The sequence below is a fragment of the Trichechus manatus genome, unplaced genomic scaffold, assembly GCF_000243295.1.
Source record: "Trichechus manatus latirostris isolate Lorelei unplaced genomic scaffold, TriManLat1.0 scaffold00201, whole genome shotgun sequence".
In the NCBI taxonomy this organism is placed as follows: Eukaryota; Metazoa; Chordata; class Mammalia; order Sirenia; family Trichechidae; genus Trichechus; species Trichechus manatus.
The window spans coordinates 2638854-2665197 of NW_004444137.1; the positions used below are offsets into that span (position 1 = coordinate 2638854).

General features: G+C 40.1%; 1 protein-coding gene across 12 annotated transcripts in view; it reads left to right on the plus strand.

Moving 5' to 3' along the window:
- The window catches only part of AUH (AU RNA binding methylglutaconyl-CoA hydratase), a 214417-nt gene that overhangs the window by 86830 nt on the left and 101243 nt on the right, over nucleotides 1-26344 (plus strand). For 10 of the 12 annotated variants that reach the window (XR_002825858.1, XR_002825859.1, XM_004387976.2 and 7 more), the window contains 2 exons: nucleotides 13897-13989; nucleotides 15630-15686. The exons of 1 other annotated variant lie outside the window; for it this stretch is intronic. Coding sequence is in view for 9 of the 11 variants with exons in the window: in XM_004387976.2 (XP_004388033.1) it covers nucleotides 13897-13989; nucleotides 15630-15686 (150 nt within the window). In the remaining 2 variants the exon portion in view is untranslated. The remainder of the gene's footprint in view (nucleotides 1-13896; nucleotides 13990-15629; nucleotides 15687-26344) is intronic. One more of the 12 variants, XM_023742119.1, reaches the window with a different exon arrangement.

Here is a 26344-nt window from a genome sequence, read left to right on the forward strand (position 1 = left end):
TTTGGATGTAGACAAGTTACATTTTAGTCATTATCAAAATGTGGTGGACTTGTATGAACTGTTCAGGCATACCGGTTGAAAATCACTTGATATGGATTTAGAAAGTGTGGGTTCTCGTCTTTGCTCTGCCATCTGGTAGGTGTCTGAGCATGAGCACATTCCTGAGGGAGCTTGTACCTTGTTCCCATTGTTTACGGTCAGGTTCACCAGCGATACTTCTTACAGACTTCAATTTGCGATATTCTGAGCTCTACAAGTGTGGGATTTATGTATGCCTTTTTTACCGCCCTGTTCCAAGACACTGCATATAGAGAGCACTCCGTGGTTTCCTGAGTGAAGAAGTGATTATATCGTAGATGATGCAGGAAGAAAACGCCTTTTACTGCACTGTCCACTGGGTCGTAGAATTACACATATTCACTGTATCCGAGACTTGTACAGTCATTTCTGCTGGGCTTTCAGGTACTCTGCCTCTTTGCTGCCAACTAACCAGTGATCTCTTGTATCCGATTCAAATACAAAGTGCCCCTGCTTATAGTTTTACATCCTGTCACTGCCTTTGCCTGCTGTTCATCTGCTCCCTCCCACTTGACTTCTTGGTTTAGGCCTCTGCCTTGAGTGTTGCCATTGCATTTGTGCTCTGCTGCCTTCTAGTATTCTAATGCCTTCCAGGATCGGGATCCAGCTGGGACTCCTGGTGATTGTTCTACATCCCATCTATTTCTCCCTAGTCTTCTTTCTCTTGATCTACATACTACTTTTTATTATCTACTCCCTATTGTAAGAACCTCAAGAGTTTCTCCATCTATTTCTAGTATCTTGGAAGAAAGACTTGGCTGTTTACTTCTGAAAAATCAGTCATTGAAAACCGTTTGGAGCACAGTTCTGCTCTGACACACATGGAGTCACCATGAGTCGGAATTGACTCAAGGGAACCTGGTTAAGGTTTGGTTATACCTAGTATCTAGTGTAGTAACTGACACATGGCAGCTATCCAGTTGAAAGAGTGAATTGACCGGAAGCCAAATTCTGTCAGATGTTTTCCTCTCATCTTCAGATTGGACCCTCTCCTGGTTTTCTGCCTGCCTGTACCTAAAATTTTAATAATTGTGCCTGAACTTCTAAGTCTGATTCTCTCTTTTCCACTCCAGCCCCAAGTTGCTCCTAGGATGTAACCTAGGATAGACTTGTTTGGTTGTTCATTGTGATAATGAATTGTGATCGCTGTCCCATTGCTAGATAGAGTGGGAGGTGTAGCTCAGGAGTTCAGCTTTGATCTGTGAAGGTAACTGCCTAGTAGATATCAATTGGAGATGTCAAGTAGATAACTAGGTATGAGTTGGGAGTTTAGGCAAGTAATCCAGGCTTGAGATGTCAGTTTGGGTGTCATCAAAATGTAGATGCTATATGAAACCTTGAGACTGGATGAGACACTTAGGGAGTTACTGGGAGAGAGATGTCTGAGGACCGTGGCGCATCGTAACGTTTAGAGGTGGGGTAAAGGAGAAGAACCAGGGAAGGAGACTAAGACAGATTAGCCATGGTAGGAGGTAGGACGAAAACAGTATTCTGAAAGCCAAGTGAAGAACGTGTTTCAAGGAGGGGAAACCAACAAAAACCAAATCCATTGCCATCGAGTGGATTCCAACTCATAATGACCCTATAGGACAGAGTAGAACTGCCCCATAGGGTTTCCAAGGAGCACCTGGTGGATTCAAACTGCTGATCTTTTGGTTAGCAGCCATAGCTCTTAACCACTACGCCACCAGGTTTTCCCAAGGAGGGGAGGGGATCATCATATGCTGCTGACAGGTCACATAAGATGAACACTGAGAAGTGACTACTAGATTTTGCATCATGGTCGTTATTGATGACTTTAACAGGCAACTTTTTGGAGAGGAGAGTTGGAGCTATAGAAAGCTGCTTCCTTGGCTGGCGAACGATGAAAACTCCATTCTTTGGGCTGTTTTGCAGTGTCCTACCGCATTCTCATTTTTGACCTTTTTGGTGTAAGTTCATTTAGAACCAACTACTTCTCTGAAACTTATCCTGGCTATCGATAAATACCTCCCATGACTTGGCTTCTTGAAGATAAATTATAAATGAAACAGTATTTAGATTTTCTTTTCCCTCAAAAATATGTACATACAGTTCTAAGAAGCATAACATTTGCTTTATCATGGTTTTGTAATAGTCTCTGGTGTAAGATTGAGTATCTTTGAATATGCATTAAGGTATGAATAATTTTTTATCAAAGTTTAAAGTGTTGTATTTGTCACTTAGCACATTTAGTCATTATATTCTTTCCAGTTACATAAAATGTTAAACTAAGAAATATGCTTATAAATGTATAATTGCATTTAAAACTTTCTAGTACCTCACATTAGAAATTAAGAGTCTGGAGTAATGAATACAAAAAAAGAGTATGCATAAATTCAAGGTATATCCCTTTTAAGCTTTCCATTTGATTTAAAGGCATGTGATACTTTTTCATAAAAAGCCAGAGATGATTTTTTTAAAGATTTTAATGGTTTACCACCGCTTTACACAAGTCTTATGGCTTTTTCGGGTACTTCATTCTTGTTTATCTGAAATAAAGCATAGCTTATTCTGAGAATGTTTAATTAGTTCCACAGTATTTATTATTGTCATATAACTTTAGAGAATATGCGTCTGTTATATTTCCTTTGTTATTGCCTAAATGGTTATTTGGCTTTTATTTTAGATGTTAAGAATTGCTTAATCAAGAGCATTTTTTAAGGTTTGCAGAATTGTTTGTCAGTTGACCTGAAATGTTTGTTTATGCTCCCTGTCCTCTTTTTGTTTGAGTCATGTAGATTTTTTAAAGACGTAAGTAATGTTGCTAAGTTGGATACAATTAGGCATGTATTTTACTTGTTTATTTTTCTAATTTGATACCATAACTAGAAATTAGAAGTGCTGAATTACGGCACGTGAAAGATTGATTGATGAAACACTCTAATTAACCATCTGATAGTTTTCCAAGCAGTGACTTACAGACCTTAATTTTATTTTCCGTTATCCTCTTGCCAAGAATGATGAAAAGTGAAAACAAGTATCTAAGAGTCAGTTGTTTTCCCTTATGAGTTGCTGACATACGTCTCTTACTGAATCATAATTCAGCATTGAGTTATACTTCACAGTGTGTAATTTATGGTCCCTCTCCTCTCCTTTTTGGAATTTTAGTTACATAAAATGTTTGCTGACTTTCACTGGATGTTAATCACATTATGACTTCTGCCAACTTTTGTGAAAACTCCTGATGTTGCCCTTGTTAGTTGAGTTTATGAGATTTTTTCCATATATTTTAATTTCTTTTGTTTGACAGAGGTACTACTGTACCCATCCTTTCAATTTTTTAATTTCATGCTCTGTTTTATTTTAGGTTTGCCTTAATGTTCTGCTTGTAGTTGGGTTTTGCTTTGTGATCCAAACAGTCTTTTTATTACTGAATGAATAAATATAGTTCATTTAAATTTATTGATATGTTTGGTGTTAGGTCTATCATTATGATTTCCTGTGACTTCTGATTTTGGTACTTTTGATATTTTTAAAAATGATCTTAACGATGCTGTATGTTTTCCTGGTTTGTTCTGTTGGCAGGTTTATTCTAATAATAAAAGGGTTGAATTTTTGTACCACCTGATTATCTTTATAACTTTGTATAGTATATTTTGTTATCTGTTTCTTCAGAAAGTTCTATTGACTCCTTTCTATGAGCAATGACAGAATTAGTATATTTCCAGTTTAAAATCTCCCTCCCACCTTTCTCTTTTCCAACCATTGTTCCTTAACATTTTATTGTATAATTTCTTGACTGGTGGTATATATAGCTGTCACTTACTATTTGTACCTCTGGGGTTCACTGGGAAACTCCTGCCCCACTGACAGTAAATGCTGCCGGCAGGCGAGAACCTGTATATCTGTTGAAACGGAAGGAATAGGCATGTGCTGCAAATTACTGTTTTTACAGGATATTGTATGAGGTGTCTGAATTTTTGGTAGAAAAATAGAAATTCAGAAAAATTTTATGTGGTACACATATGTACCAGTGGATCATGGGGAGACTCTGGGGTAGAATTAGTGGTATAACATATGTAACTTGGGATAGTACGGGTAAGCTTGTGGGAGAGGGCAAGAAAAAAAATCTGTACTACCTACCAAAAATTCAGATACACTCAGTGATTCAGCATGCTTCCATTAATGAAAACACATGGTATCAACAAAAAGTTCAAAGCAGAAAATAATTGGGTCACCAAAAGGTTAAATTTATACCTCTGTTGGTTTATCAGTTTTAAATTATATCGCTCAACTTAACTCCTGTTTATATAAGGTAGAGAAATTAGTGTACTTTGATTTTATCATTTTCATATTAATAAGATTATGTGATTTTTTTTAAAAAAAGAGCTTTATTGGGGTATAATTGACATATAATAAATTGTGCATATTAAAGTATACAATTTAATAACTTTTGACTTGTGAAACTATCACCACAATTAATGTAGTGAACATATCCATTACCCCCAGAAGTCTTCACGTGTCCTTTGGTGATCCCTCTCCTGCCCATCCTTACTCCCCGACCTGTCCCCAGGCAACTGCTGAACTGCCTTCTATCACTAAGGATTAAGTTCGAATTTTCAGACTTTTATATAAATGGAATGTAGTGTATGTTGTTTATCATATGGCCTCTTTCATTCAGCATTTTTTTTTAAGATTCATCAGTGTTGTAGCATGTATCAATAATTACTTCCTTCTTATTCTCAGTATTTTTTCATTGTATGGCTGTCCATTCACCTGTTGATGGATGTTTGGGTTGTTTCTGGTGTTTTACTATTATGATAAAGCTGCTACAAACACTCGTGTGCAAGTCTTTACTTACATGTATGAGGCTTACCCAAAGTGTTAAGGTTCTTGCTGCTAAACACTCGTGTGCAAGTCTTTACTTACATGTATGAGGCTTTTACCCAAAGTGTTAAGGTTCTTGCTGCTTCCTCCTGTCAGCATCATTATCAATGTAGTGGATTAGGATGTTTTCCTCTGGGATGGTGAAAGTATCAGTTCTTTTGACATCTAGTACTTCTCAAACTTTACTGTGCATATAAATCATCTGGGAGTCTTGCAAAATGCAGATTCTGGCTCATTAGGTCTGGGGTAGGGCTTGGAATTCTACATATCCAAGAAGCTCCCAGGTGATCATGCTGCTGCTGGTCCACAGATCACACTTTGAATAGCAAGGTTATGGAGCTTGAGAGTTAATGTAACCTGGAAGCTTTTAAAAACCCTAGCACCCAGGCAGCAGCCTAGACCAGTTAAATCAGAATCCTGAGGATGGGCATCAGTATTTTTAAAAGTCTGAGCCCCCAGGAGACTGCAGTGTATACCCCAGGGTGGGAGCTATTGTTCTAAGAGCAGACACTTCTTTTCCTCCCACTTCACTGCCCGTTTTATGCAGGGCTTCAAACCAGTTCTTCCGGGTTCAGTCGTGGCTGAGGAAGTAACACTAGAACAGACCCGAATTTTAAAATTCGAGTGAACCAGAACCGTAGCCGGAACGGGAAAAATCTTGGGTCAAAGGCCTGCTAGTAACTTAACGGCCTTCTTAGAAAACAAGGACAGCATCCGCGTTGCATAGCAACCAGATAGATCTCTTGCCCAGCAGATTTTGCGCAGAGTCAGAAACAGAGGTGCCCTGCTTAAAGATGGCTGCCAACTCTGCTTAAAGATGGCTGCCGACCGCAGCGCTCTGAATGTGTGTCGCTCTCCTCGGTCCTGTCAGTCATCCATTCGCCACCATCAGGCTCCTGAAAGGGCTCACTACACCTTCTCTGAGTCTCCCCTTCCAGGGCTTCGACCCGTAATTTTTCCCATTCTGGTTATGGTTCTAGGAGCCCCCGGTGACGGAGTGGTTAAAGGGTCGGCTACTAAGTGAGAAGATCCGCGGTTCAAAACCACCGGCGCCTCTGCGGGAGAAGGATGTGGCAGTCCGCTGTTCTGGTTTGGTTCATTGGCTATGACTGAACCGGTTCAAACCAGTTGGAAGCCCTGGCTTAGGGTCTGTGGTGCCTGAGATGTCCCACTCCTGGGAATTGTGCCTCCCACTTGCAGTCTCCCCAGCCCTGCTGTGTGATGACGGGTGCGTTGCACCAAGCAGGTCCTTTCTCTGTGGCTGTAGCTAAGGCCTCTGCAAGAGAGGAGCACACCCTAGCCTGCAGGGTTTGCTCAGGGGGGGTGTGTGTGTGGGTGTGGGTGTGTGTGTGTGTGTGTGTGTGGGTGTGGGTGTGTGGGTGTGGGTGTGGGTGTGTGGGTGTGTGTGTGTGCGTGCGTGTGCGTATCCTTTCAAGCTTGGTGATCCGAATAGGAGAGAATACATTAAGCTGAGATAAAGTTTTAGTTGAAATTAGAGATAATTTAGAATTGTTTTTAAATTTTCAGTTAACCTTGATTTTATTTTTAATCTTTTTGGATGCTTTTAATAAAGTCAGACTTGTAGTGTACTGTATGGAATTTTTCTGTTAAAATAGTTGACTTCTCTGTTTTGCATAAGGACATTATTCAAGAAAAAACAAATTTGAAAACCATATGACTGACACTAGCATTTTTTTCTGAATAATTGAATGGTTTATATTTTTCTAAAAGCATCCAAATTAATTTGCGTAATTATGTGTTGTATCTATTTGAGAAGTGAAGGCAGATATTTACTTAGATTTTTTTTTTTTCCTCTCTGACTCCAGTTATCTTAGGCAGGACAGTGTTCTCTTACAGGCTACTCAAAGTATACCAGAGGCTTCTTTTTTTTTCCTTCTTAAAATAGCAAGACTGTTTAATTATTTGCTTTAATCATAGTTTCAGGAGCCTTTCAAAGGATTATAATTTTATTTGTCATAGCTGGCTCGTTTCCTGGCACTGCACTCTAAATGGCATCTAATCCTGCTGTTGCTTGCGTAACACCTGAGTCCTAATTTCTTTGTGCTGCTGTCGGGAATGCACGTCGCTCACTGGATTTGCAGTCATTATTTCATGGAGTTGCACTATACAGCTGCCACTTTGATAGTCCTTCCGTTCTTTTAAACTGGTAATCTACCTTTATGAAGCTGGTTTTGAGTTTTTCCTAAGATTATTAAGTGTCACCAGGAAAAAGAAACATTACATGTAAAAACAAGCATATTAGGTAACTGTGAAGCTAGCATATGTTTTGAGATGATATATATGTTTTCCTGAAAAAGATTAAAAAAAAAAATCTTAGGGAAAAATTAGTATTATTAGAAAAGGTAAAATGTAGTTTTAGGATTTATACCATCATAAAATGGTTAATATTTAATTACTCATTGGGTACTAATAAAGCTATTCTACTTAATCCTTTTCTTTTTATTGTGGTGAAAATGTACATACTAAAACATCTTGCCGATACAACAACTTCCACCTTTACAATTCAAAGACATTGATTACATTTTTTATGTTGTACAACCATTATCGCTGTCCTTTTCCAAACTATTTCACCACCATTGGTATAAACTCAGTGCCTCACAAACAAAAACTCCCCATTTTCTCCCTCCTTCTCCCCCCTGGTAAACATTAATAATCTTTGGTTTCTATATATTTGCTTATTTTCTGCCTGTGAGATCATACAGTATTTGTCCTTTTGTGACTGACTTATTTCACTCCGCATGTTTCCAGGCTTCATCCCTGTTGTGGCGTGCGTCAGGACTTCATTTCTCTTTATGGCTGAGTGATATTCCGTCGTATGTATATACCACATTGGTTTATCCATTCATCTGTTGATGGACATTTTGACTGTTTCCACCTTTTGGCTATTGTGAAAAGTACCGCAGTGAACGTTGGTGTACAGGTTTCTGTTTGCGTTCCCACCTTACTTCTTGTGAGTGTATACCTAGGAAAGGGATCAGTAGGTCATATGGTAGTTCTGTGTTGAACTTTCTGAGGAACTGCCAAGCTGTTCTCCACAATGGCTGCGCTGTTTTACATTCTCACCAGCGATGTATGGTGGTCCCAGTTTCTTGACGATCTTGCCAGCACCTCGTGTTTTTCCTTTTTAAGAACATTGCCATTCTAATGGGGGTGAGGTGATGTACCTCGTTGTGGTTTTGATTTCCATCTCCCCAGTGGCTAATGATGCTGAGCATCTTTTCATGTTCATGTTGGCCATTTGAATATCCTCTCTGGGAAATTTTCCATTCGAGTCTTTTGCCCATTTTTTGATTGGGTTGTTTGTCTTTTTGTTAATAAGTTATAGACGTTTTGTATGTATTTTGGATGTTAGGTCCTTATCTGATATATGGTTGCTGAAAATTTTCTCCCAAACTTAGGATGTCTTTTCACTTTGTTGATAAAGTCCTTGGATGTACAGAAGTATTTAATTTTTATGAGGTCCTGTAGATCTGTTTTGTCTTTTGCTGCTTGAACTTCTGTTGTCATATCTGATAATCTGTCATTAAACACTAGGTCCCACAACTTCGCCTGTACATTTTCTTTTAAGAATTTTATGGTTTTACTTTTCACATTTAGGTCCTAAATAATTTTTTAGTAAAAAAAAAAAAAAATTGCAGACTGCTTTCTAGAATGCTAATTTACATTAATTAATATTTGAAAGTGTAGTTAACCTTTTCAGTGATTTGAAAATGTTAGTATCTTGTCTTCTTCATTCTTTTCTGTATGAAGATCCCGAATTTTTTTATCATTTCACATTATATTTCATATACGTTGTAATATTAAAATTTTTTATCCCCTTTAGAAACAATTTCTCAGTTCTTGACTACAGAAAAAAAAAAAAAAACTTTGCTGTCAAGTCTATTCTGACTTGTAGTGACTCTATAGACAGAGTAGAACTGCCCTCCAGGGTGTCCAAGGCTGTAAATCCTTACGGAAGCAGATTGCCACATCTTTCTCCCACGGAGCAGGTGCTGACTGCACTACCACAGCTCCTAGTTCTTGACTGTCAAATTTCAAAAAATTCATTAGTTCTAAGAAGTATAAGCATATAAGGGAAAAATGTTCTATTCTCCAACTTGGAATTAAGAGAATCTGCGCCTGAGCTGACTCGGGGCAGAATGAGCAGTGACACTCTGTCCTGCTGCAGAGTCTTCGCCTGCCACCTCCCAGGTCATCCCCTATACTTGGTGTGGTTTTCCTCATCTCCTTCTCCAACCTATAAACCCCACACTCAGGGCCCTGTGGTACTTGAAACCTGCCTACTGAGTGCATCCTGCATCATTTTATTTTCTCAATATAATACGTTTCTCTTTTATACTACCTCTGACAATGAGAGGGGGTATATTCATTTATTTCAGTAGAATCTTACCCTTCTAAAGAAATAATGGTTTTTTAACTTTCTATTGATTGTCGTATTTAAGTATAATATTTGACAATATTAACGAATTATAAAAATACAGAACAAAGCCTGTCAACTGTTTTTTGAGGCAGTGGTTAGTTTCACTTGTGTTGCTATATTAAGAACATTGTAGATTACCAGAAATTCTAAGAAAATCCTGCTATTTGTTTCTGTTCCTTGTAATTCAGGGCTTATGAAGCCCTGGAATATTATTATTATAATTTTTAGTCAGTGTAGTCCTTCGACCTGTGCACTAGTCTGTATTTTCAGTGCACAATTGGATATTGCCAAAAATGCCTGTGTGGATACATTGCAGCAGTTTGTTACTATATTTAGGGAAAAATCTAAGAAATATGAAACCACTTTGTTTATTTGGTGTTTCTTAGGGGTTTTCAGAAGCTGAAACTCACTTTTAGTTGCAATAATACGGATATTTCAGGCCTGGTTTTGATTTTTTTATTTTTATTGTGCTTTAAGTGAAAGTTTACAATTCAAGTGAGTCTCTCATACAAAAATTTATACACACATTGTTATGTGACCCTAATTGCTCTCCCTATACTGTGACAGCACACTCTTCCTTTCCACCCCAGATTTCCTGCGTCCATTCAACCAGCTCCTGACCCTCTCCACCTGCTCATCTGGCCTCCAGACAGAAGCTGCCCATTTAGTTTCATGTGAGCTAAGAAGCACACTCTTCACGAGTATCACTTTATGTCCCATAGTCCAGTCTAATCTTTGTCTGAAGAGTTGGCCTCGGGAATGGTTTTAGTTTTGGGCTAACAGAGAGCCCAGGGGCTATGTCTTCCAGGGTCCCTCCAGTCTTAATTGAACCATTAAGTCTGGTCTTTTTACTAGAATTTGAGTTCTGCACCCCACCCTTCCCGTGCTCCGTCAGAGACTCTCTGTTGTGTTCCCTCTCAGGGCAGTCATTGGTGGTAGCTGGGCACCATCCAGTTCTTCTGGTCTCAGGCTGATGGAGTCTCTGGTTTATGTGGACTTTTTGTTTCTTGGGCTCATAGTTTCCTTGTGACTTCGGTGTTCTTCATTCTCCTTTACTCCAGGTGGATTGGGACCAACTGATGCATCTTAGATGGCCGCTAGCTAGCTTTTAAGACCCCAGACGCCACTCACCAAAGTGAGATCTGGTTTTGATTTTGGAGGCCCTTTTAACTCACTTTTTTTCTATTTCTTTTTCTTAAAGAGTCACCTTCCAGCAGATATTTAATGAGTGCCTTGGGTATTCCAATGACCAGAATTTTCACACAACAGAGAGAGAGAACTGACCCTCTCTTCATTGTTGCTCACTCCCGCCTTAGGAGCTCTTTGCAGTCTTTTTTTTTTTTCTCATAACTTTATAGGACTGCATATAAACAGAAAGATATTTTAAAGAAAAGTAGGTAAAAAACCAGGTTAAATGTAGTAGAGATGGCTAAGGAAGTAAAAACCTTGTGGTTTGTCCCAGAGTGGTAAGAAGGATGTTATTAACCAGCAGCAATATGACGTTAATCTTTCTTGCAGAATGAGCAGTACTGTAGTGAATGCTCTAATCAGAGAGGGCCTACAGAGTGTCACAGAAGCATAGAGGAAGGGACATTTGAAAGAGAAGTAGGGGCTAACTAGGCATTCCAGGCAGAGGAAACAGCCTGTGCACAGGTATGGAGACTTGAGTGGGAATCACTTCTGGAATGGCTTTCAGTGGTTTGGAGATGCAACATAGGGTGTGTGTCTGAGGTTGGAGAAGAGGCTGAGTGGGTGGGCAGAACGTAGTTCTTCAGGTGTCTTATGTGCCATGCTGAAAACTCCATTTTTATCTTGAAGTTAGTATAAAATCATTGGGCAGTTTTAAATAGGGGGATAGCAATGACTGGATTTGCTTCTTAGGAAGATTATCCTACAGGAATGTGGAAGATGGACTGGAAAGGGCAAACTGCAAGTGAAATAGGTCAGTTTGGGTCTTCTGCTGATGAGAAATGGTGGGACCCAGAGCTCTGGCAGTAGAATGATGCGGAGCTTACAGATCTGTAAACTGTTAGACAGGACTTAGAAAACGGTTGGATGTAAGGGAATTGGAAAAGAGGACATCGGGGGTGACTTCTGGATTTCTGACTTGCATGACTTGGTGAATGGAAGTGCTACTAACTGTGAAATAGAATCTGGAAAAAGGATTGAGAGGAAGTTGTTTGAACATGATAAAGCATTTAAGTGGATATGTCCAATAGGCAGGTAGTTATGAAGTTTAGAGAGCAGTTTCAATTGGAGGTAGAGATTTGGAAATCACTGGCATTGCACGTGGTAAAGTTATGGATGAGAATGAGACCTCCTGGGCAGAACTTAGATTGAGAGGGGAATAAGGCTGAGAAAGAACCAGTGGTAGAAGGTAAGGCAAGAAAGACGAGGACCCAGCAGGCAAATGAAGAGGGGAATTCTAGAAGAAGAGAGTGTCCAGGATTAATGTCTCTGATTGTCAGATGCAACAAGTTTCATAGGGACTGAATATTGCCCGTTATGATGTCGTTGGTAGCCTGAACAAGAGCAGTCTCAGTGGGCTGGAGGGGATGAGGTTCATGTGGCCATAGGTCGGAGACGAATGGGTGTGGGTGGCCATGCATTCTCTCTACTCACCCCAGAAGCTCTTCTGTACAGGGAGGCTAGTTGGAGGGCCATAGCAAGATCTAGGGAAAGTTTTTGATGGGAGAGACTTGAGACTGGGGAGGTAGTAGATAGAGTCTAGAAATAAAATAATCTATAAAGCAAGGTCCTTGAGAAGGAAGAAGGGTTGACACCTAGTAACAGAGCTGTCTCATTTCACTTTCAGTAGCTTGCGACGGTCTTGGGAACCCCTGAGATTCATTGCCGTTGTATGACTTACTGGATTTTTTAAGTAGTCATTAGTGTACATAAAACTAGTTCCCTGAAGTACGAGCGTGACGTAACTGTTCCTTTTTTTTCACCAAGCATGCTGTAAAGTACATTTATGAAGCACATTGAATTTACCCCGCTCTCTGCGTCCATCTTTCCCCAAATGTTCAGACAAGTGCAGGTAGTGAACTACATACCATGTGCAAGCTCTGTCCATCGCTGCTGTTTTCGCCGCTCCTCCTGTGGTGCTCCCTCTGCCTCAGGTGGCCGGCTTCTTCCACAGGCCCCGCCCAGTTTCTCCATACTTCATCTCAGAATAACCCAAACCCACTGCCATCGAGTGGATTCTAACTCATGGTGACTCTATGGGACGGAGTAGAACTGCCCCATCGGAGCAGCCAGTGGATCTGCGGCTCCTCCATCTCAGAATAGACAGGTCTGACGAAATTCAGTGTAGTTTAACGAATGTATACATGTTAAAAGGGATCAAGAAATGGACCTATGATTGAGGAATTGGACATGTCAGAATGCCTGTGGAGAGGGAGATTTTGGAGTACGGTACCTTCCTAATATCCACATTCTGTTTATGTTTGAAGTATGACCAGCCTAGCTTCACATTCCCATAGTCAAAAATAAAATTAATATTTTGCTTCATAGAATAACTAATTACTATAACAGTCACATCTTGAACCAGTTATGAAGATGAGGTGTAAATATTGTAATTCACAGAAGTCTCATTAAAATAGTATTCTGTTTCTGTACTCAAGGTGGACTAGTTTTGAGTTCTGTGATTAGCTGAACTTTCCTTCCCAGTCATGTTTCTCTGCTCTTGCTCAGAGCCTCTTCCGTCTAGAAACTCTTCACAGACTTGTGGTATTTTGTAGACCCCGATCATTTTCTAGGTCTCTTTTAGGGTTGTTGTTACGTTGTTGTGAGGTGCCGTCGAGTCGGTTCTGACTCATAGCGACACTATCTACAACAGAAAGAATTTACCCTACTCTTTATAGTACACCTTGCTAAAGGTGGCGTAGTGGTTAAGAGTTCAGCTGTTGACCAAAAGATTGGCAGTTCGAATCCACTCGCTGCTCCTTGGAAACCCTATGGGGCAGTTCTACTCTGTCCTGTAAGGGTCGCTGTGCGTCGGAATCGACTTGATGGCAGCGGGTTTGGTTTTTTGTGGTTGTTTTCGTGGGTTGATGACAGAGTAACTATTTGGACGGCATCTTTCCTGTTTGAGTTGATGTCACTTCTTGGAATGAGACTGTGTCGTTCTGAGCACTGAAGTAGCCCATAAAGGGATCATCAGCTTTGCAGTTAGATCCACTCTTTCTTTCTCAACTTCAAATTTATACAAACCAAAAGTCTCATAACAGACTTTAGACTCTTAAGAAGTCACAGGAACTGTGATTCTGTTAATTCAGTGAAAAGTACTTAGGAAATAATTATCAAAATAATTCAGTGAGGGAAGGTTTAAAGATATTATTGCACATTCCTGTGAGGGAACACTATGCAATTGTTAAATAATGTTTTAGAGAAATAATGATGGAGGAAATGCTTATTTTGTAAAAATTCTGTATCTGAAGTTCTGTTTAAAAATGAATTTACCAAAAAAAAAAAAAAACCTGAAAGGAAGTACATAGTGAGAAGCATCACCTTCTTTTCTGTTTCAGCTAACCTTCCGGTGCCGACCATCGCAGCTATAGATGGACTGGCGTTAGGGGGTGGTCTGGAACTGGCTCTAGCGTGCGACGTAAGAGTGGCAGGTGAGAAGTAACCCTGTAAACACCAGGGTTTTTAAAGATAAGGCTTGTGTTGACTTCATATAATTCCAAATATTTTGTTCTGTTTCCTTTTGTTGAGCAGAACGTTTAGGAAAAAAAAAAAAAACCTTTTGGGCTTGATGTGGTGTATCTGAAATTCCCAGTAAAAGCAATCCTTGCAGTCTGTGTGCAGTCTTAGCGGTAGGAAAGGACAGGATTTGTCAGGAGAGAGAAACTGTTCGACTCTTAGGCCCTGCCCATTTTAGGTCCATTTCCTCCTCTCTGAAGTGGGGAGAATGACAGTTACTGCTGTGAAGAGTAAATGAATTAATCTGTGGCGTGTGCCTAGCACACGCCCTTAATTCCTGTTAGCTACAGTAATAATCGATTAGTCTCTTTGAGGTTCACTTTCTCTTGCATGGTTTTTTGAGGCTCGTATGAGGTGATTATGAAAATGATCATGAAAACAATTAGTGCTACGCAAGAGTGTTGTTGACTGGATGCCCCGCACTGTTCTGAGGACCTGAGGGGCATTAGCTCAGTCTCCCTGGTAGCCTGCGAGGTGGGAACTTCGTGTGCAGAGAGGGGTTAAGTAACATACCCAGGGTAAGTGGCTGAGCCTGGCCTGTAACCCAGGCATTCTGCCATCCCAGCCCTCGCTCCTGCTATCTTGCCAGGGCGCTGCAGACGGAGCTGCTGTTTTTACTGTCAACACTATGCTGTGTAATCTCAGCTCTGTCATTAGGTGGGACCTAAAGACAGGGTCTGGGGCCGAGAACTGGACAGAGCAGACAGCAGATGTTTGTTACTCTTCCTTCCCCTGCTCTCACTATTTCTTCTGATGGGGCTGCCTCTTGAAAGCCGAGTCAGCATAATTACATGTTTTCAATAATTTTATGGTGACGGTTTCTTGAGGTTTGTAGTTGTAATCCACGTATATACTTTTACCCCTTTCTCCTTTATTTTAGGTTCCTATTGTCTGAAATCAGTGGGTTTTAAATTGAAAATGTCAAGTACATGTATCCATTTCTAAAAGAATGCAGATTCTGGGATTTAGGCTATGGGAAGTAGTTCAGATGAATTTGGATATGCAGATAAAGAAACAATTAAGATGTTTTATAGCCCCCGTGAAAACAAACATGGGGAGAGGAAACCTGTCCAGCTGTCAGAACAGTAAAAACGTCTGTCCAACAGTAACTCGAGCTCTGGTCTTGAGAAGTTGCCGTGTGTGATATGCTAGATTAAGCTGTTTGATCTAGGGACTCTTCTGGCGGTAGAAGAAGCCGTGCTTATCAGAAACAGCCTCTCTGCTGACCCTGCATCATTAGTGGGCTCGGAGCCATGAAACACAGCTTGGCAGTAGCAGGTCTAATAATGTAGTTACAGCCCTGGTCTTTCTGTCGTAAAAGCTCTGTCGCTGCCAAGCAGTTTTTAACAGAAGGCGGTGTGTGAGGCTCTTACTGTGTTAGTCAGACTACGTATTTGCATAACTAAAGGCCTTTTGAAGTGATTTAAAAAGAAATTTATGACACAGGTGTAATCAGTAGATAATATTTCGAATACATTTTATTGTCCTTACTTTTCCCAAGTCATTGTATTTGATTTTGATGATACGGATGCTGATTAATTTTCTTTCTCTTTAGCTTCCTGTGCAAAAATGGGCCTGGTGGAAACAAAGCTGGCAATTATTCCTGGTGCAGGTATGAATTGTTCACACCTGTCTCGCAATTAGAGGGAACCCTGGTGGCGTGATGGGTAAGCACTCAGCCACGAACCGGAAGGTTGGCAGTTCAAATCCACCCCTCAGCTCCGTGGGAGAAAGACCTGGCCGTCCGCTCCCGTAAAGGTTACAACCTAAAAAACCCCATGAGGCAGTTCTTCTCTGTCACACGGGATCATTATGAGTTGAAATCGACTCAGTGGCACCTAACAACAACAATACCATCTCTCAATTCGTTCTCAAAAGCAGGGTATAAGGCTAAAGGGTGTTAATTGAAACGGCTGTTATCAAAACACCACATTTTGGATAAAGAGACTAAGGCTGTATTATTTGTTCCCTAGCAGAGTCCTTACGTATTCACGTATGTTCTTTTTTAGCTCAGGAAGGTGGTAAAGACAGCAGGTACTCTGCTTGTGGCTCTTTCTCTTGTCTCCCTGTGCTTTTCTGTGTTCTTTCTTAAGTTTTAATTATTATACAATTCACATTGTTATCACTGGATCTGTTTCCTTAAAGCCTCAGAAAGATATTTTGATCCTTTGTGTGTGTATGTATGTAAGTGCGTTTGCCCTCATCGAGAGCTCTGTGCACACGGTCAGGGAGGAGTGTGGAAGGGACAGAGGTTCCAAGCCTGATGCGCCTTTCCTATTTCTCTGCCGCAGGACAAAGTTCATGGTAGTGAGCAGCCTGAATTTGGAGTGGAAGAGGTGGTGTTTCTTATGTGACTCCAAAAAAGATACGTGAGCTTCTTCTGTTGGAAGAGTCATTCAAGAAAGCACTTTTCTCAACACTTATAATGAAATTTTTCTCACCCAGCAAATCTAAATCTTTCATAATTTTGTTTGATTCAGAGGATTTGGAGATATTCTTTTTTGAAGTCATTCTTTTAACAGGTAGACTTCATTTAAGAATGTGCATAATTAAAGACAATGTAGAATATTCCAGATAAGCTTGTATATGAATAGGATAGAATCGTGTGGTTAACGTTGTCGTTATAGGGTATTTATCCTCATTAGGGTATTGTTGTTAGGTGCCATCAAGTTGATTCAGACTCATGGTGACACCATGTGACAGAGTAGAACTGCCCCATAGGGTTTTCTTGGCTGTAATGTTTACAGAAATAGATCACCAGGTCTTCTTCACTCAGAGCCACTGGGTGGGTTTGGACTGCTTGGTATCTCCTTGTTAGGGTATCTAGGTGGAAATTGACATATAAGTTATAATGAAATTGAAGATTACTCAGATCAGTGTGTAGGACTCAGTAATCCATGAAAATGCTATTTTGGTAGGCCGAAGGCATTTAATACCTATCTGTTCTATCATGCCTCTCGTTTTCATAGTGACTAATAGAAGCATTTGTAAGAAATGGATCCAACTGAAAAGAATTCAGAGATAATTAATGTGAAACAAAACAAAATTTAGACAAAGGATGACATGACGTGTTTCTGAGATTCTTATAAGAAGTTAAGCAATTATTGGTACTTAGGATATAATTTTTATGTAGCTGGAATAAACTAGTCCTAAAAAGAGAGTGGACTTTGATGATGTTTAAGTAATTTTTGAACAAGGGATTAGTAGGTGACAGAAGTTGGGGCTGGGAGGAGGATCAACTTGGGAATGTGGATATTTAGCATGTCTTGAATATGGAATGTTGTAAGTATTAAAACCACTGGAAGGTAGAACAGTTGTATGAGAGTACTGTTGGGTTTGATTAGATGATTTTAATGTAGAAATGTGAGTGATAGCTGCAGCTCCTTCCAATTTTCTTATTTGTTATGTGATGTCTAGAAATTAGAATTTTCTTCCAAATATATTTAAATTCTTTATGGTTGTCCTCAATAGTGGACTCATTAATTAGATCCCACTTATTATAAATTTGATCGAATTTTGACTGTGTATTCTCATGAATGCAATTGTTTTCTCTAATTTTATTAACTAAGCACTTCAATATGTTATCTATTTATAGAAGAATGGTTTTCTGCCTTTTTATTTTATTTTTCTCAAATGAGTCCAAAGAAATATATTTTAGTTACTCCTTTAATTTCATAGCTTATAGCTTATGTATCTGTGTGGCATCAGACTTTTTAATTGAAAATGAATTTGATCCATATGAGGCCACATATTCACATTTAGATTAAAAGAAATGTACACAGAATTTTTCACTTCTATATTAGCATTATGGTTATTAAAGTATTTTAAGTGAAGCCTGATTTGTTTTTTTAAACAGTAGAACAGTTCGTTTTAAATAAGGCTTTTAAAATTTTTTTTATTGTACATTAGGTGAAAGTTTACAGAGCAAATGAGTTTCCGATGATAGTTTGTACATAAAGTGTTCCATGACTTTGGTTTTAGCTCCCCGCAGTGTGTCAGCACTCTCCCCATTTCTATCTTAGGTTCCCCATTTCCTTTCATCCTGATTTTCTACCACTTCTTGCCTTCTCATCTTTGCTTTTGGGCAAATGTTGCCCTTTTGATCTCGTATAATTGATTGTTCTAAGAAGCACATTCCTCTCAGGTGTTATTGGTTATTTTATGGACCAGTCTGTGGTTTAGCTGAAAGGTGGTCTCCATGAATGGCTTCAGTTCCAATTCAGAAGGGTGTCTTAGGGCCTTAGTCTCGTAGGTTCCTCTAGTCTCTGTTAGACAGTTAAGTCTGGTCTTTTTTGTGAGTTTGATATTTTGTTCTACAATTTTTCACCCGCTCTTTTCCGGGACCCTCTGTTGTCATCCTAGTTAGAACAGTCGGTAGTGGTAGCCAGGCACCATCTCATTCTTCTGGTCTCGGGTCATGTACGCTGTGGTTCATGAGGTCATTAGTCCTTTGGACTAACTGCTTCCTTGATTCTTTGGTTTTTTTTCACTCTCCTTTGCTCCACACAGTAAAAGGCCAATAGTTGTATCTTGGATGGCCCCTCGCAAGCTTTTAAGACCCCAGATGCTATTCACCAAAGTAGGATGCAGAACTTTGTCTTTATGAATTATATTCTGCCAATTGACATAGGTGTCCCCTGAGTCTATGGTCCTTTGCTTTGGAGCCTAGGAAGTTGGTCCCATGAGGTGTTTGGTTCTGTCTAAGAAGTTGCCCTGACTGTGGCCCTTGTGTGCTCTAATGTCTGTATTAATATTAGGCAGCACCTACAGTTATCTATGTGGAAATATCTACCACCAAACCTATATCTGCAGGCAGGTGTGTTCCCTTACACCCTTCCACACCTCTTGGTATATTATCCGTACGTAAATTGATGTTTGTTAATACCATTGTTGCAGGATTGTCTATGATACAGTAATTACCATTGTTGCCCTTCGTTCTTGGCATTCCTCTCAGGGTCTTCCCATGCCTTGACTGTGTTGTGCTGACTTCTCCCATATTGTGTATTGCCTTTCCCTTCACCACTATTATCACATGTCTTCTGTCTATTTGATAATTTTCCCTCCCATCCCTGATAACCATCAAAGAATTCTATTTCTCTGTGTGTAAACCGTTTCTTGTTTTTTTATAATAGTGGTCGCATACAGTGTTAGTCCTTTTGTGATTGACTTATTCCACTCAGCATAATGTCCTCAAAATTCATCCCTGTTGTGAGGTGTTTTGCAGATTTGTCGTTACTCTTTATCATTGCCTAGTATTCCATTGTGTGTGTATACCACAGTTTGTTTATCCATTCACCCTTTGATGGGCACTTGGGTTGTTTCTATCTTTTTGGTATTGTGATTAATGCTGCAGTGAACATGGGTGTGCATATGTGTATTCATGTCACTGCTCTTACTGCTTTAGGGTGTATCCCTAGGAGTGGGATTGCTGGATCATGTGGTATTTTATTTCTAGCTTTTTGAGGAGGTGCCATACTGTTTTCCATAGTGGTTGTACCATTTTACATTCCCATAACCTCATTCCAATCTCCCCACAAACTCTCCAGCATTTGTTATTTTCTTTTATTTTTTGATTAGTGCCAGTAATGTTAGAGTGAGATCATATCTCATTGTAGTTTTGATTTGCATCTAATAGTGGCTCAGTGATTAAGAGCTCGGCAGCTAACCAAAAAGTTGGCAGTTCAACTCCAACAGCTGCTCCTTGGAAACCCTGTGGGGCAGTTTTCCTCTGTCCTATGGGTCGCTATGAGTCAGAATTGACTCGATGGCAACAAGTTTTTTGGGTTCAGCGGCTTATGATCGCGATCATTTCTTCATATGTTTGTTAGCCGTCGGAATGTCTTCTTTGGTGAAGTGTCTGTTCATAGCCTTTCTCCGTTTTTTAATTGTATTGTCTGTCTTTTTGTTGTTGCGGTGTTGAAGATTTCTATAAATTTTTGAAATTAGACCCTTTGTTAGCTACGTTGTCACCAAAACTTTTTTCCTAGTTTGTAGGTTCTCGTTTTACTCTTTTGGAGAAGTCTTTCGATAAGCATAAATGTTTAATTTTTTTTTTTGAGGCCTCATTTATCTAATTCATCTTCTGTTTGTGCATTTTTAGTTATGTTTGGTATTCGATTTATGCCATATATTAGGGCCCCTAGCATTGTCCCTACTTTTTCTTCTATGATCTTTATAATTTTAGGTTCTGTATTTAGGTCTTTGATCCATTCTGAGTTAGTTTTTGTGTGTGGTGGGAGGTCTGGCTCCTGTTTCAATTTTGTACAAATGGACATTCAGCTCTTAACCACTGCGCCACCAAGGTTCCTTACTGTCAGCAGCCTCAGCTTTTCACCTGTTTTAACCAAGAGCTGCTGTGGACAGCCAGAAGATAGATAAAAATACTTGGAGGAAAATCCAAATATGGGGAGAATATTGTAGAAAAAAGTAAATGCTTTCTCTACCTCTCTCTGTTTTGTTTTTAATATTATAAAGTAAATATTTAGGGTAGAATGTTCCAGTCTACAAAGTATGTGTGTTATAAGTCTGACAAATTCACATTTATAAGAATTAAGACAAGTTAAAAGAAGTAGGATTCATTGTATTCGGCAGTTTAGGAAATTGCTTTGACTTTATACTGAAAATTGTGGCAGATTTTTCGTTCTTGGCCTTTGTTCTTGTCTCCTCCACCAGAGGATTTGGGGTTTGTGTCAAGGTACCTTATTCTAGCTAGGATAAATGTTAGGCTTCTTGCTTGGGTATACACCACCATGCTCAGAGTGTCTCCTGTTTCCACTGCTCTTTGGATTCTCTTTTCATTCTCTCCAGCTTTTTATTTTGGAAATACCCAAGTTAAGAAAAGTTGACAGACAGGAAAATGAACATTTTTATACCTTCGCCAAGACCTATCCCTCCCGCATTCCACTCCCCTAACCCCTCTCATGTAAATGCACCTTTTTTTTTTTTTCTTGCTGGATTATTTCAAAACAGATTACGTTGCCATAACACTTCACCTTTAAATATTTCAGCAAGTATTTCCTAGCCATAAGGATGTTCTGTTACATAACCACAAAATTATCACACTCAACAATATTAACATTAATTTAGTCATATCATCTAATATGCAATCTATATTCAGATTTCCTCGGCTGTTTCATACTGTTGTTGGTACTTGTTTTTCTTTTCCAATCCAGTTAAATGTCATATTGCATTTGATCACGTCTGTTTTGTTTTTTATAATCTAGGAGAGTCCTCCATCTCTTGGTTTTTATAAATTAGTTTATTTTTGAGGAGTTCTTGCAAATCCCCTTACTGAGGCTTACACATCCTAGATTTCACTGAGGATTTCTTCATGTTTGGGTTTAGCTTATAAAACTTTGCCGAGAACACTGAGTGATGCTATATATTTCTTCTGACACATCTCATGTGTTTCATAAGGAGCCTGCTGGCACAGTGGTTAAGTGCTCGGCTGCCAACTGGACAGTCAGAGGTTGGAACCTGTCAGCGGCTCCTGCTTCTGTGAAAATGACAGCCTTTGGCGATGATCACTTGGTTAAGGTAGATACACTTTTAGCGTTCTCTTGTTAGAAACTTTTCAGGAAAAGAACTTTCAGTCATTACTTTATTGACTTTGACCATTTCCTAATTGAAAAGAAGAAAGTAATCAGAGCACTCGGGTTTTGTGGAACTGATTTTCTCTCTTCTCTCCTTACCAGGGTGGGGAGTTTGGCATCGGTGCCCATCTCCTTGTAGGTCGTGCTGAGCAGTGATACGGCTTGTTGGCGTGTTCTTCAGGAATTGTATTTCCAGCTGTGTCTATGAAGTAATGACTTCTCTTTAAGTCCTGCGAGTGGGTGTTGTCCTGAACACAGTAGTCATTTTGGAAAGCTTTGCTCATGACCTTTTTTGAAATCCTGTTAGAATTTACATCAGAATCTGAGCTTATTCTTTTGAATATCCTCTTCAATGACTCATCTTTGCCCTGTGAGGGTGAATTTGATCTTCATAAATAGCAAAAGATCTTTCTGTGCCAAATCTGATTAATAAGGTCATACTATTTCAGGAAGAAGAGAAGCATGACAACAAAAGCAAGATTAATTTTCCTAAGAGGCTTATATAACGTCAGACATTTTACAAATGCGAACAGTGGCAGCATTGTCGGATTTAGTATCGTGCTCCCTAAAGTGACTTCCTCAAAGGCTAACACTCGTTCAGTTCTCTGAAGCTTAAAATACGTATTAACATACACTCACATACATGCACGCACGTACTGCAGAGTCTCATTTCTATATTCATTGGTATGTAATTCAGTGACCATTTCTTTACAGGTAATTATGGTGAATGGGAGTTATCATTCATTCCGGGAATGTTTTTTGACTTCCAACTGTGTGCGGGCCATTTGGTCAGTTGCTGTGGAAGAAACAATGTATGTAGGACTCAGTAATGCTTACTAGGAATTGACCATCTTAAATCTGGTAAACCGAAACCAAACCCATTGCCGTCAAGTCGATTCCGACTCATAGTGACCTTGTATGTAGGGGAGATTAAACACGTACAAGTATCATAACTGCCTTATTACTATCAAGTTATTGGAATAGAACAGGAAGAAGACAACTTAAGACCAGGAATTACTGTTTAGAGACAACAGTTTGGATTCTGTCAACTATCGTGAAGGAGAAATCAACAAGTCTTAGTTTACAAGGTGGGTCCCTGGCTACTTCTCCAACCTCATTTTCTAGCACTGCTTCCCTCGCTCACGCACTGTGTCCCAGCCACATTTATTCACTAATTCGGCAAATATTTACCGAGCTGTGTACTGATCTAAGCTCTGGGGACATAATAGTGAACAAAACAAGATCACTGCCCTCGTGCAGTTTATGTTCTAGCTCAGGGAAATATAAACATAGCAAATAATAGATTTTGTATTATAGTAGACAAAGGGAACACCCAGTAAAAAGCCCTTAGTTGGGTGCGTGCTTGGAGCATTCAAGGGTAGCAGTGGAACTGGAGCAGAGAGGAGGAGGAGCAGAGTGATAGGACATGAAGCCATAGAGACAGTAGAGTTCTCAGATCATGGCTGTACTGTAGCCACTGTAAGGATTTTAGCTTTTACCCTGAGTGAAAAAAGGTCTCAAAACAGTGTTAATCAGCAGAGGAATGATATGATCTTAGATTTTTAAAGGCTTATTCTGGTCACTGTGTTGCTGTTGCTGTTGTTACATTGTTAGGTTTTGTCAGGTCGGTTCCAACTCATAGGGACACCACGTGCAACAGAAGAAAACACTGCCCTGTCCTGCACCATCCTCACTATCATTGTTGCTAGGCTTGAGCCCATTGTTGCAGCCACTGTGTCAGTTCATCTTGTTGGGGGGTCTTCCTCTTTTTCGATGGCCCGTCTACCTTACCAAGCATGATGCCCCTCTCCAGGGACTGGTCCCTCCTGATAACACGTCTGAAGTTCTTGAGACGATGTCTTGCCATCCTTGCTTCCAAGGAGCACTTTGGCTGTACTTCTTCCAAGACAGACTTATTTGTTTTTCTGGAAGTCCATGATATGTTCAGTATTCTTCAGCAACACCATATTTCACAAGTATCAATTCTTCTTCAATTTTCCTTATTCGTAGTTCAGCTTTTGCATGCATACGAGGTGATTGAAAATCTCATGGCTAGGGTCAGGTGCACTGTAGTCCTCAAAGTGACATCTTTGCTTTTCCACACTTTAAAGAGGTCTTTTGCAGCAGATTTGCCCAAATGCAATATGTTGTTTGATTTCTTGACTGCTGCTTCCATGGGTGTTGATTGTGGATCCAAGTAGAATGAAATCTTTGACAACGTCAGTATTTCCTCTGTTTATCATGATGTTGCGTATTGGTCCAGTTGTGAGGATTTTTGTTTTCTTTGTGTTGAGGTGTAGTCCGTACTGAAGGCTGTGGTCTTTGACCTTCATCAGTAAGTGCTTTCTCTGTTTTGCCTCTTTGTTTTCAGCAGGCAAGGTTGTGTCGTTTGCTTATTGCAGGTAGTTGATGGGTCTTCCTCCAATCCTGATGCAGCGTTCTTCTTCATGTAGCCCAGCTTTTCAGATTATTGGCTTGGAAACCCTATGGGGCAGTTCTACTCTGTCCTGTAGGGTCACAATCATTTGGAATTGACTTGACGGCAATGGATGTGGCCAACTTAAAACATGTTTAGGAGAGTTCTCTGTTCCTTTCACCATCTAGAAGTAAGCCCTTGAAAAATAGAGAAAAAACCATAAGACTTCTCTAAAATTGATTATCTATAGGTCTGACAGTACCAAATGTTTAAAATGAGCTAGTTTGAGATCAGTTATATATAAGTTCAGCGTTTTAAAAACACCGAATATTGAGGAAAAAAATGAACTGTTGTAAAACCACAGAACTCTCACACTTCTCTGTGGTCATTTGAATAGAGTCCAGGCCCTGAAGCTGGGCTAGCCTTAAAACCAAATCTGTTGCCACTGAGTCAGTTCCAACTCGTAGCGACCTATAGGACAGAGTAGAACTGCCCCATGGGGTTTCCAAGACTGTAATCTTTACAGAAGCAGACTCCCCCATCTTTCTACCGCCGAGCGGCTGGTGGGTTCGAACCGCTGACCTTTTGATTAGCAGCTGAGCACTTAACCACTGTGCCACCAGGGTTCCTTGGAGCTAGGCAGCTTGTTGGGTCTTAATCCTAGCCCTGCCACTTCCTAGCTCTGTGACCTTGGGAAAGTGGCTTGCCTCTCTGTGCGTTTATCTCCTGTTTCTAAAGTGGGATAATGGTCATGCCTGTTTCATGACGGGATGGCGAGGATCAGAGGGGAAAATACATGCACAGCACTTCCAGCAGGTGCTGGTACATAGTAAGTACCCAGTGCACCTGGCTGGGGTAGTAGGTACTGTCGTCGTTTTTGTTGCTTAACGCACTTACTGTTTTATACATTTCCTTTTTTTCTATTCTACCCCGTCCTGCCCCTTCCTTGCCTAGTAAATTGTAACCTGTGTGATCAAGGTAACTACTTGTGTTCATGACCCCGAGGAGTCATGTTTTTGAACACCCTCATTCCGGCCTGCTCAGTCAGTGCAATTCTGGTAGGACTGGCTGAATAGCCTTGTTTATAACAACCGAGCAGGAACGTTTCCAAACTCTGGAGTCAAGGGGTGACGGTTGTTAAGGCGGTTTTACGGTTCAGGGGCCCTCTCTGTGCTTCTGCTTCACACATTTGTGTGTCTCCTAGATGTTTTCCTTCCCTGCGCTCTCTGGAGTTCACTTTCATCTTCCCATTGTTCACTTGCACGGATTTGTTCAAGAGTGAATGAAGTCTTACAGTTTTCAGAAAAGTGGATTATATTGAATTGCCAATCGAATATTGACCTCATCTTTCATTTTCGTCCGTTTGACTTTGCAGTTATAAAATCTTTGCTCATCTTCACAGATGTCACAAAGCTATTGGAAATTAGGTGAAAAATAAGTAGTATAAAATCAGAAAGGATTTGGGTGTTTTACTTCAGTGTATTAAGAGAATACCTAATGTAATACCATCACTGGGTATTGAAATAAGGGAAAAAAAAAAAAAAAAAAAAACTCACGTGAATAATGGCACCTCCTGGCATCCGGTGTCCTCAGTTTGCAAGTCCATCTGTTTGCTGGTGTGGTTACTTGGCCCAGGTACCCGCCGCTAGCCTCTGGCTGCTGTGAGAAGGAATAGTCCATTCTGTTGATCCCTATATTACCAGCCTCTAGCCTAGTGTTTGTTAAAGGATAGGTGCTTAGTAAATGTTTGTTGAATGAAATCAACTGATTTTCTCTTAAGTTTCGTATTGCTGGGATTTTTAGGCAGCATGCCGAAATTACGTTTACATCTTTGGATTGTCTTCTGCGGATAATAAGTGTGCTTGACCCATTTGTATTGTTTCTGTTGTCATTGTTTGTAGATAAGCGTGGTTTCGATGCATTTTGAGATGAATGGTTCAGATTCTGGGGACCTGTAAAGCTGTCTCCCTGCTCTGAGTAAGGCAGACCTTGAGAGAACTTCATGTGCCCACCATTGGGTCCTTAGACTGAGTACGAAGGGAACAGGTTTGCCTTTCCTAAGCTCAGGTATCCCTAGCCAGGCCGTCCACACCTGAGAGAAGGGGAGGAAAGTAGGCTAAGATTCAGGAGCTGTTTGTGTTTTGTGGCTGTGCAGGATTAAAGCTTTGAAAAGAACCCGACTGTTAGTAATAGCGCTCGTGCCCTCGCTGAATGCAAACAAATGAATTTTCATGAATCCGTGATTGCTCTGTGACGAGAGCA